The sequence below is a fragment of the Canis aureus genome, chromosome 37 (genome assembly GCF_053574225.1).
Source record: "Canis aureus isolate CA01 chromosome 37, VMU_Caureus_v.1.0, whole genome shotgun sequence".
In the NCBI taxonomy this organism is placed as follows: domain Eukaryota; kingdom Metazoa; phylum Chordata; class Mammalia; order Carnivora; family Canidae; genus Canis; species Canis aureus.
The window spans coordinates 17,135,703-17,148,376 of NC_135647.1; the positions used below are offsets into that span (position 1 = coordinate 17,135,703).

The 12,674-nt window shown below is 35.7% G+C and overlaps 1 protein-coding gene across 1 annotated transcript in view; it reads left to right on the forward strand.

Moving 5' to 3' along the window:
- Window positions 1-12,674, forward strand: part of LOC144306479 (uncharacterized) — a 329,755-nt gene that overhangs the window by 255,433 nt on the left and 61,648 nt on the right. The window contains exon 18 of the mRNA XM_077885883.1: window positions 10,804-10,963. Coding sequence (XP_077742009.1) covers window positions 10,804-10,963 — 160 coding nt within the window. The remainder of the gene's footprint in view (window positions 1-10,803; window positions 10,964-12,674) is intronic.

Below are 12,674 nucleotides of genomic sequence, written 5' to 3' on the forward strand. Positions count from 1 at the left end.
TGATGAGAATATTATGAACATATTCATTGTCTAGGGAATACAGATAAGATAAGCAAAGATTTTCCACTTTCTGAATCAACCTTCTTTACAATATTCCTCACTAAAAGCAAACTATTATTTACCATGTGGAGAAAAAGATTATAAAAATTATCCAATTCATATACAGCTAACCAACTTTCATACCCCTTGAAACTGTCACCTAGTATGGGCACTCAATGCCCTAATAGCCCTAACGGACTATGAATATTGTGACATGTTTTATATAGGAATAGCCCTATTTAAAAGATTTGGATCCTACACTGGGTCAGCTCCAGAAAAACTGAATGACTAATCAAAATAGTTCATTACTTTGGATCCAGATAGCTCATGGATCATTCATGAGCCCAAAGGCCATCAGTATCCTCTCTCTGTTCCTCAGGCCCTAAGTTCTTTGGTGTAGGCAGTTGAGTTCATGCTATCTTTTCTTCCACAAACAGCCACATCTATTTCTACCTCAACTAACCCCATCTGGAGCTGCAAGAAGCTGGGTCAAAGATAAACTGAACATTTCTTGATACGCTCTTCTCTTGCAAAGATAAAATAAAAGCTGCTTAGTTAAGTTGAAGTCATTAATCAGTCATTTGATAATCAGCTTTTGGTGAATTAGTGTTCTTCTGATTCCTCTAAGACAAAAGAAAGTAAAACAGTCTACCACAACTTCTGTTTTCATCCCAAACTTTGGGAAATTGGGCATGTGGGTTTCTACCAATGAGAAGCAAATGTCAAGAAGGTATGTGTATCCAGAGAAAGAGGCAATGTCCATACTCTCGTACAGACACAGTCCAAATCACTGGTGTGGGCTTCTCTGAGGCCACGGGGGTGAGGAATGACCTTTCCCACTTCTAGGTGACTATCTCCATCTGTGCAGGAGCCAGTGTCATTCCCTACTTCTCTCTATCAGCATCCTGCATAATAGGTACAATTCTTTGAAAGATTTTTATCATACTTATCACTGAAGTAATTAAACAAAAAACTGAATACTCAAAAAGAGTAATTATTTTGCTTTGCTTCCATAAAACAATGAGGATTCCATGTGTATAAAGTAGTACCTCAAACACTCAAATCATGTATTTAAAATGCTACGTAACATGACACTCTGGACTCTAGAAGGCAAAGTCGTCTACTCTAGAATTCACCATTGTCTTCTCTGTACCCAGAAAAGTGTCTAGAACACAATAGACACACAAATAATATTTGTTGAATTAAAGCCACAAATAAATCAAGGGATATATTTTCTTTTCCTTTTATTTTTAAAGATTTATTTATTTATTCATGAAAGAGAGAGAGAGAGAGGCAGTGACACAGGCAGAGGGAGAAGCAAGCTCCATGCAGGGAGCCCAATGCAGAATTCCATCAGGATCACGACCAGAGCCAAAGGCAGACGCTCAACTGCTTAGCCACCCAGGTGCCCCAAGGAACATATTTTCTTAATGATGTAGACATACCTCTTTCAAATATGGCTCACAAGCCATCTGTTAAAATGACTCTAATTCCCAAGTATTTTTTCATTTTGAACTCTCCACTGGAATATAATAGAGAAGTGTGAAAAAGACATACACACAGCTTTCATGTGTGTTAATTTGACTTACCCAAGAAATTAGAATGGATTTTGAATTTGAGTTTTTTGACAACACCCAACTTTACAAAATCACAGTGCCATGTGGATGGAGGAGTCTAAAAGAGTCATAATGATGTGCAAAACATTTAGGCATTGGATGCAAAAAAAAAACCCACAAAAAATCCAGAGGAACCAGGGAAGTGCTAAACACATAGTAGACATACAATGCTTTGTGACTCCCTTCTCACCGGTTCTCTGTTCTTTTTTTTTTTTTTTTTTAAATGAAGTTGATGGTGTTTTTTTTTTTATTTATTTATGATAGTCACAGAGAGAGAGAGAGAGGGGCAGAGACACAGGCAGAGGGAGAAGCAGGCTCCATGCACCGGAAGCCCGACGTGGGATTCGATCCTGGGTCTCCAGGATCGCGCCCTGGGCCAAAGGCAAGCACTAAACCGCTGCGCCACCCAGGGTTCCCCCGGTTCTCTGTTCTGATGCGATATTTCCAAAACTCAGTTCCACTTGCCCCAGCCTTCATTCTCTATCACACTCTCCAAGTAGCTTTTTCTTTTTAATCATCTGGTGAGGAGGTTCATATGAAGCTTAGATGCTCAAAACTACCAGTGGGTTCCTAGTGATCTCGATCACACTTGTGAAGGAGCTGTCATTCTGCAAGGTCACAGATGGTAGAAGTATCTCGGCCTTTAGACTGGCTTAAGTGCTGAAGCAGCACCATTTATTTATTTATTTGTTTGTTTGTTTGTTTTTTGTTTGTTTGTTTTTGTTTTTGGTGTTAACACTGATCATGAGACCAGGACCTCTCATCAGCCCCGGGCTCTCCCAGTGGCCAAGACCTCACAGTTGAGTTTGATTTGAAAAAATGCTGTCTTAGTTATTCTGGTTCACTTTACTCCTTACAGTTTGGATTTTCCTATAAAACTGATGTACCTACATAACCTGAGTTAGTACCCTCATGGAAATAGAAGACACTGTGAACTGGAAGAGCTGATCCTTGTGACCATTAGAATGAACAAGAAAGAAGAGAACTTTAACTCTAATATATGATTGGATCTCACAGTCATCTTAGAATATCTGAGGATAGGGTTCAAAATAATTTCCATCATGTGCCATATAAATTGATATACTGGAGGTTCCACAGAGGGTGTTTAGTATTTTCCTTTCAATCACTAAATAGTAATTTCTGACATTTCCTGAACACTTACTGCATGTTAAGTCCTGATTTGAATATAGTATGCGGTTACTTCATTTAATCCTGACAATTCAGGATCTGTTAACATCGTCTCCTTTTCATACATGAAGACACCAAGCCTTATTGACTTTCAGTAATTTACCTAAGGTTACACAATAGGCCAGGGTCTCAGCTGATACCCGTATGAAGTCTTCCTAATTCCAGAAATGCAAGATTACTTGTATATCATATTTCTTAATTTTTTTTAAAAAAATTTAAGTTAATTAATTTATTAATTTATTTGAGAGAGCACACAAGTGGAGGGAGGAGCAGAGGAAGAGGGACAAGTAGACTCTGTACTGAGCACAGAGCTTACTTGGGGCCCAATCTCACCATTGCAAGGTCATGACCCAAGCTGAAACTAAGAGCCACCCAGGTACCCCCATATTTCTTAATTTTTTAAACAATGAGATTACTTAAAATTCGTATTTGTGGTTAATTTTCACCTAACGAATGAATATGATGTAGTGGTTTGATACTTGGATTGAAGATTGTTTGGCCTGGCTTGAATCATGGCTCTGTCACTTCCTAGTTGTACAACCTTTGGCAATAGTTTTAATTTTTTTTTTTTATTTTTTTTTTATGATAGTCACAGAGAGAGAGAGAGAGAGGCAGAGACATAGGCAGAGGGAGAAGCAGGCTCCATGCACCAGGAGCCTGATGTGGGATTCAATCCCGGGTCTCCAGGATCGCGCCCTGGGCCAAAGGCAGGCGCTAAACCGCTGCGCCACCCAGGGATCCCCAATAGTTTTACCCCATGATTCTTTTCTTATCTTTAAATTGTGTATAGTGAAAAAAGAGAAAAACCTTTTTTTTTTTTAGATTCCACATATGAATGAAATCATATGGTATTTGTCTTTCTCAGACTGACCTTGCTTAACAAAATACCCTCTAGATCCATCCATGTTGTTGCTAATGGCATAGTTTTATCCTTCTTTATGGCTGCATGTGTATACACACACATGCAATATACACTGTTTTCTTCTTTCTACTTATCTATAGATGGACATGAGTTGCTTTCAAATTTTATGCTATTTCAAATCATTCTGTAGTAAACATAGGGGTACATATATCTTTTCAAATTAGTGTTTTCATTTTCTTTGGGTAAATACTCAGTAGTAGAATTGTTGGATCAACAAAACAAATGAATAATCAAAAGGACAAAAAAGTAGAATCAGACCCATAAGTACAGAGAACTCACTGATGGTTGTCAGAATGAAGAGGGTGAGGAGGTGGGCAAAATGGATGAAGGGGAGTGGGAAACACAGATTTCCAGTTTTGGAATGTATAAGTCATGGGAATAAAGGGCACAGCACAGGGAATATAGTCAATGATACTGTAATACTGTTGTATGGTGACACATAGTGGCTACACCTGTGGTGAGTGTAGAATAAAATACAAAAAAAAATCAAACCACTATATCATATACCTGAAACTAATGTAACATTGTGTGTCAACTATACTAAAAAAAAATGTTAGAAAAAAGAGTAAAAGTTTAATCTGCTTCTTGGGAATGAATTAATTGATTTAAATAGTATATTTGGGGGCACCTGGGTGACTCAGTGGTTGAGCATCTGCCTTTGGCTTAGGTCATGATCCCGGGGTCCTGGGATTGAGTCCTACATTGGGCTCCCCGTAGGGAGGGAGAGCCTACTTCTCCCTCTTCCTATGTCTCTGCCTCTCTTTCTGTGTCTCTCATGAATGAATAAATAAAATCTTTAAAAAATAGTATATTTGTAACAGATTTCTAATTTAGGCCGCTCAGTTGAGTTCTTTTTTAAAAAAAAAAAAGATTTTATTTATTTATTTAAATATAGAGCATAAATAGGGTGAGGATCAGAGGGAGATAATCTCTAGTAGACTCTGTTGAGCACAGATCATGACCTGAGCTGAAAACTAGAGTTGGACACTCAACCTACTGAGCCACCCGGTCACCCCAAATCCATTTAGTTTTAAAATTCAGTTCTTAAAGGTAAATATGAGTTTAATTTAGAATTCTCAATTAACTGACAATTCTACATATATATGTCACTAGAGCTTCAAAATTGACATTCTGAAAAGAAATTCATGCTCTCCTCCAAATCACTTCATCTAGGGTTTCCTGTCTCAGTACAATATGAAGATCACCCATCCAGTTCTAAGAAAGAGGAAAGAGAGAGAAAGAGAGGAAGGAAGGGAAGAAAAAAGAAAGAAGAAAAAGAAGAAAGAAAGAAAGAAAGAAAGAAAGAAAGAAAGAAAGAAAGAAAGAAAGAAAGAAAGAAAGAGAAGTAGAAGGAAAGAGGGGAAGGAAGGAGAGAGGAAGGAGAGCCTTACAACTAGTCTCTTTATATTCCTTTTTACTTCTTTCAATCTATTTTCCTTACAGTAACCAGAATGATTTTTAATTAAAAAGTATTTTATCACATCTTGCCTTAAATCCATGTAATGGCTTCCCATTGTTCTTGCATTAAGAGCTCTTGACATGAGTATACCACCCAAATACTTTGTACTTTCCTTGTCATTCTGCACTCTTCCTGCCAGCTGCAGGGCCCCCTGTAGGCTCCTTTGTAGCCCCTTCCTGGGATTTTCACCTGTCCCCTTCCCTATTGCTTGCACTTACCAAGTATTTGGCATTTGGTAAGCAAGGGTGAATATTTGTCGACTGAGATAATGAATTAATGACCAGTAAATTAAGAAAATGATTGTTCCCTTATAAACATGAGACCACACGTATTTTGAAGGATATAAACTTCATAAACTTATGATAGAGCTATCTCTGGAAATAGGGGTAGAGGGGTTCCTGACAATTTCCTATTATGTGTGTCTTTTTATTTTCTGAATTTCTCTTTTTTTTAAGATTTTATTTATTTATTCATGAGAGAGACACACACACAGAGAGGCAGAGACACAGAGGGAGAAGCAGGCTCCAATGCAGGGAGCTGGATGTGGGGCTTGATCCCAGGTCTCCAGGATCACACCCTTGGCTGAAGGGGGCACTAAACCGCTGAGCCACCTGGGCTGCCCTGGATTTCTTTTTCTTTTCTTTTTTTTCTTTTCTTTTCTTTCTTTTCTTTTCTTTTCTTTTCTTTTCTTTTCTTTTCTTTTCTTTCTTTTCTTTTCTTTCTTTCTTTTCTTTCTTTTCTTTTCTTTTCTTCTTTTCTTTTCTTTCTTTTCTTTTCTTTTTAATATTTTATTTATTTATTCATGAGAGACAGAGAGAGAGAGAGAAGCAGAGACACAGGCAGAGGGAGAAGCAGGAGCCCGAAGTGGAACTTGATCTGGGGACTCCAGGATCATGCCCTAGGCCAAAGCAGGCTCCAAACCTCTGAACCACCCAGGGATCCCCTGAATTTCTTTTTCTAAAATTATTTTCCCCTTCTTCATTTTTCTTTCTTCCTTTTTTTTTTTTTTTTTTTTTGTATTTATCTTTTCCTCTATTTACTATAATTTCAAACCAAAGCCATTTGGATTTCAATTAGTGTTACCCAGGATAGGGAGTATTCAATTTTTTCTTTTCTTTTTTTTTTTTTTTTAAGAAAACTCACAAAAGCTAGCTTTTCCCATACATATAAAAACTTTAGGGTCATACATCTAAAATATTCAACAAGTCTGCTAAAGAATATGTGAACAGATTTCACATACTCATTTTTTTAAACATAAAAATGAGAATGAATTTTGGCAAGCATAAGCTGCTCAGACCTTTACCTGAAGCATTCTAACATACTTATACCAGTAGGTAAGTAGTTTTATCAATAAGCATATTATGATATGTGTAAAACCATACTGCTAAACTCATTTGTAACTTTTAGAGTTTGAAAGAAGCAATCGTATTTTGATTTTTTTTTAATTCATATATATCCATATATATCTATATATATAGATATATATATCTTTTTTTCTTTTGGAGCTAGTTTAAGTTATAGACTCCATCTTTTTCATGACCCTTAAAATACTATATTAGCTAAATGTCCACACTTGTCCTTTTTAGCTGTAACAGAAATGTCACATCCTAGGTTTCTGTAAATGACCCACATTCAGATGTGAACCAAACATAATAGCTTATGCCATTCACCAAGCAATGAATTACTTCAAATGTAGGACACAGGGCATAGGACTTTGTAAATTACTTTGTTTCATTGGCCGTCATCAGAACCTGTGGCATAATATGTGACCTATTTCTATAAACAATAATGCCTACGGCTTTACAGACAGGTGGAATACAGTTTCTTTCTTAATTACATTTTGAAGAAATAATTTAAAAATGTAGAATTTTCAGACACTTTCAATAGTTGTATTGTTAAAAGAAATCCAAATTTGTAGCCATCATCATGTAATGATATATATTATCATAAAATATTAGCTTTTCATACATAGCACAACTCAAATCTATAAAAATGCAAAAATAATGCAATGAACTTGAATATTCTTCTCCTAATTTCACTAATTATTAAAGTGTTTGGTTTTCTCTTTCTTTTCTCTCATCTAATATATTTAATATTTTCAATTTTATATAAATCAATCTGATCTTTATACACACACACAACCAAAATGGCAGGAAATACATGGAAATACATGTGCATCTGTGTGTGTATATGTGTGTGTGTATTTCTGACCCATTTGAGAATAACAAACTTTAATAACTAATTACAATCATGGAAAATTTAAGCTTAATATTTTATTGACTGACTCCAATGTTGTCTGAATAGAGAAAATAGTCTGTTCTCTCTCTCTTCAATACCCAGTAATGCCCAGTTTATTTACAAAATAATTGTTTCAATTTTTTTTACAAATAAATATAAACTTAACATAATGTTTTATAAATAAAATGTTTAATTATGAAATGTACTGAAACTGTTTTGACATTGTATATCTTTATAGAAATTTTCTTAACATTTAATCAGACTTTCTAAAGAGAGCCAGAAAAGTGAAGTTCAATAGATATGCACCAAAGTTGATCACTATGTACTGCCTAACTCTCTGAAAGGATGAAATATTTTGGGTAAATGTTGTATGGCTTGATTGATTACATAATCAAATGAATTACATAATTATCAACACTCAATTTATTTTTAAAATTTTGCATATATAACCCTAGACTATTTTTTTGTGTCCCTTTTTTTGTGTGTAAACAGTCTCTAAAAAAATAAATAAATAAACAGTCTCAGGCTGAAAAATATGCTAAAAACTAGTAACTGTTGGTAGGTTGACTTATTTACAATCCATCTTTAACCTTTTCACTGGAAAATGCCACTCAACATGGCAAAAAAAATGTAAAAGTAAAACTAAAAGGCAGTTAATCTTTGTATAGCTTTCCATATTCCAATGTGTCATTTTGTTCTCTGTTCAAACATTTGTGTACCATCCTGTAGATCCCGGCTAGGATGTTCACATAATTATTCTTTCACACAAAATGAAGGAAATATACAGAGGAGACAGACACTTTCTGGGCAAAAGGAACAGAAGCTAGCAGAAACAGGACTGTGATTCCTAATTAATTCAAAGTTAATTGCATAGTTGGTAATCCTGCACTTAAAATCTTCATATAGAAAATGTTTATGGCAGCAAATTGACAGTAATTTAACTACATTAAATCTTACTACCATTAAAAGAAAAAGATGGATGTTACATTAAACAAGCTTAAGAGAATGGCAAAGACTAGTTTTTGTTTAACAAGACAACTAGCAAATCATTCAAATGGCCAACCTAGAATCTCAAATCACAGTAAGAGTAGTAGTTGATTTTCAAGATGGTACCAAGCCATATGGTCAGTCTAAGGCCATCAGTAACACTGGTTGGCAGTTTTGCTTTTATTTCCACTCTGTGATGAGCATAAAATAGGGGAAAACAAAGACACAGAGTTCTTATTTGGCAGGTAGGGTCAAAAAAATCTATTTTACTATTTTGGAAGAACCATGATAGAGGTCCTTCCTTAAGTGAAGATGTGTGTTGTATTGGTTATTTTCACTCAACAGTCAGATGGTGGAATGAAATGAACTTTGGTGTTAGTTCTGAGTTTAAATTCTGTCTCTGTGACTAATAAGCAGCAAGACTAATTTTTTTTTGATTTTAGCATATTTATATGTATAAGACAGGATTAAAGGAAGGCTAGATACACAACGGATGTGAAAGGCCACCATTATAATGGGAACTCAACAAATTTTAGTTTTAATTACCTACACTATAAAGCAAAATATAATTATCCTGATCATTGAAATTAAATACTTACAATTCCCCATTTTGTATGGAAAGGCACTCCATGTAATGCTCAACTATCTTGGTACTCCAACTTATAACTTGGGCATTTGGTAATAACTTCTCAAATGGGTAGTTTATTGATACTGTGTTACAGTAGGGTTCTTGACTATTAGTGGCCGTTAGTTAATTATTAATTTATTATTATGTATGTATGTATTTATTTATTTATTTTTAGGGGGAGAGTGAGAGTAGGGCAGGGACATGGGGAGCAACAGATGGAGACAGGGAATCTTAAGCAGGCTTCATGCTCAGTGAGGAACCTCATGTGGGTCTCAATCCCATGACCCAGAAATCATAACCTGAGCCAAAATCCAGAGTTGATCACTTAACAGATGGAGCCATTCAGGTGCCCCACAATTTTACTAGTTCCAGGTATCCATGGTGAACCAAGAGTGTACTACATCACAGGATAAATATATTTCCCTAGAGCTTCAATTTTATTCAAAGTTTTACAAAACAAAGCATATGATATGAAAGCAAATGCACTGATTGATGAGGGATAGAATACATATTTTCTCTTCTCTGAACTTAAGTGTATTTAGTGGAAGAATTTTATAAATATCAGTCTAATTAATATTTATAGTACTTACCCCAATGTTACTAATGAAGTATTAATGTTTTTCAGTAAGATTCTTCCCTAAAATTACAAAAAAAGCAGTGCATTTCTAAATTAATATTAAGTGTTGTTTTGGAAAGGGAAAAAGATCCAATGAATGGTTTATCAGGTTAGGTGCTTCACTAAAGTGGTCCATATATCATTCATGTTGGAAAACAACTGACCAAGCAAAACCTCTGTTCCAACTGAGCTGGTCCAATGGGGTTTCTACCAAGGGGCACTAAGATCAACTCACTGAGAAAGAATAAATTCAAACTTAAGTTTCCTTTAACAAATCCTTCACATTTGAATTAATCTGGTATTCATAATATAAATTAATGGCTAAATATTTCTTAATATTCTACCCTCTATTACCTAGACATCAAAAATCAGAAATTGTAGGCTTAAATGGGTAGGAAATATCAGAAACAGAGACAGAACATAAAGACTTCTAACTCTGGGAAGTGAACCAGGGGTGGTGGAAGGGGAGGAGGGCGGGGGGTGGGGGTGAATGGGTGACGGGGACTGAGCGGGGCATGTGACGGGATGAGCACTGGGTGTTATTCTGATGTTGGCAAATTGAACACCAATAAAAAATAAATTTATTTAAAAAAAAGAAATAATATTGCACTGTATGTTACCTAGTTGGAATTTAAACTTAGAAAATAATCATTTTAATAAAAAAGAAAGAAAAGTAAAATATCCAGCTATTAAGTATGTTTACTTGTTAATATATCATGCAAATTATGATTAAATGTTTTTAAATCAGCATAGGAGGGGAAAGTTGAGTTAATGAATGCATTTTGCTTACTCTCACTGATTTCCTTCACTTATCATTAAATCTTTGACACACACACACACAAAAAAGAAAGAAATAATAGGCTTATGGGAGATAATTGCAAAAAAAATCCCCCCCAAACCAGATTATTCTTTGACTATGATAGTTAGTGAAGAATAGTATTAAATTATTTCTGGAATGTTAGTCAAAGAATTTCTGAAAAATAAATGGGAACAATGAACTGGAATAGAATTGATTAAATTGATAAAATAAACAAATTCTTTAAGATTTTTTGGAGGACAAAAAGTAAACAGTATTTGGGGAACAAAAGTAACAGATGGTTTTGTTTTTAGATTGCACAGTGATTCTTGGATATTAGATGCATTTCAGCGCATCCACAGTGAAGAAGCCATGTTTTTCATGCCGTATGATTTGGAGATCTCCAATCAGGAGCTCAGCTACATAGTGAAAAGGTCTGAGCAATGGAGAGGAATCCATGGTGAAAGGAAGAAGGTGAGTTGGTTTGAAATAGATTTGTTTTTTGACTGCACAAGAGAAGCTCATTCTGTTAGCCTATCAGTAAGTTGGTACATTTTCTCACATTGTTCTTTATGATTGTATTTTACTGCCACCACTATACAAATCTTGCAAATTGCTTGTATACTGATTATTTTTTATTAGTTGAAATGAGGAAACATGGCCAGGTGGTTTTTAGAGTGTAGCACCGTCATTTTCCTGTGGAAATATTTCTTGATACCTGCTGTATATATATAGCAAAATTACACAAGGGTTGTGAAGAACATAAAAGAAGCTAGTGGAGCACCTGGGTGGCTCAGTCAATTAAGCATCTGACTCTTTGATTTCAGCTCAGGTCATTATCTTGGGGTCATGAGATTGAGCCCTTTGTTGGGCTCCACACTCGGCAGGAAATCTTCATGAAATTCTCTGTCTCCCTCTCTTTCTCCCTCAGCCCCTCCCCTGCTGTCTCTATCACTCTCTCTCTCTTTCAAGTAAATAAGTAAAATAATAAATAAATCTTTAAGAAAAAAATAAAAGAAGCTAGTGACCAACTTCCTGCATGTGACATGATTGCTAGCTTCAATGTCATCTTGTGATGACAGGAGGAAGAGAATATTATTTTTCTCCTTTGATGTTTTGTTAGTCAGTTCTCTTGCTTCTCTTCATTCTTTCAGTAATCTCCTTTCCAGACTTCTCCATTGGCTCCATCAGCCTCTTCTGTGTTAGAGTCTTTCAGGGTCCTATACTTGGTTTATTTCTCTTCTTACTCTACACACTTTTTTTTGTTGCCCTCCTTTCAAGCTGTATCTTCCATCCTTCTGAAGATGACCAAACGTGTATCTCAAGGCTATGCTTCTGTTCTGAGTCCTAAACTAACAAACTAGCAGCCTACTTGATATCTTCAGGTGGATGCCCCACCGATACCTAAACCCAGCATGTTCCAAACAAAATTGACTTAACACATGTTGTTAGTTAATTACCAAATGCATTTCACCTGTGTCACAAAGCCACAGGATTCACATATCCATAACCTCTGTACATGGCATTTTCATCTACTCTGATCACAAAGAACTGAAACTCAGAGTTTCTCTAGACTTTCTTTGTCTCCTAGAATTTTTTTTCAGTTTGTTCATGGAGTTAGTTATATTGACTTTACTTTTTAAATATTTATTCTCTATGCTATTTGCTATTGCACATCTATGATCTCAATTCCCAACTTCTAAAGAACAATAACACTCTGCTAACTGCTCTGTCTACCTGCAGTCTCACGCTGCAGTTACCATGTCATCACATCCATGAATTCATTCTTTAGAATATTTCTAAGATGTAGATCTGACCCCCCCTTTTCCTGTCATAAACGCTTTGCCTGGATAGTAAAAGCCAAAATACAGATATTTGCATTTTTGCCATTTGTTATGATTCTTGTTTACCTCTCTGGTGATTAGCCTGTATCCACATGCCTTCCTTCCCTCTCAGACCTCCTCTTGTCAAATGCTTCTTGCTGAAATATAATGAGGCCATATAAAAATAAGGATATTTTGCTAAACATGTTATATTGTTTTACATTACCATCCATTCCTCTCTGTTTTGAGGAGCATCCTCCCAGGTCCTCAGGGACCACCTGGCAAACTAATTCTTCTTCCAGGCTGAGTTTGAGTGTTGCTTTGATGGAGCCTGCCCAAAGAGGGCCATCTCCTTTGTGTCA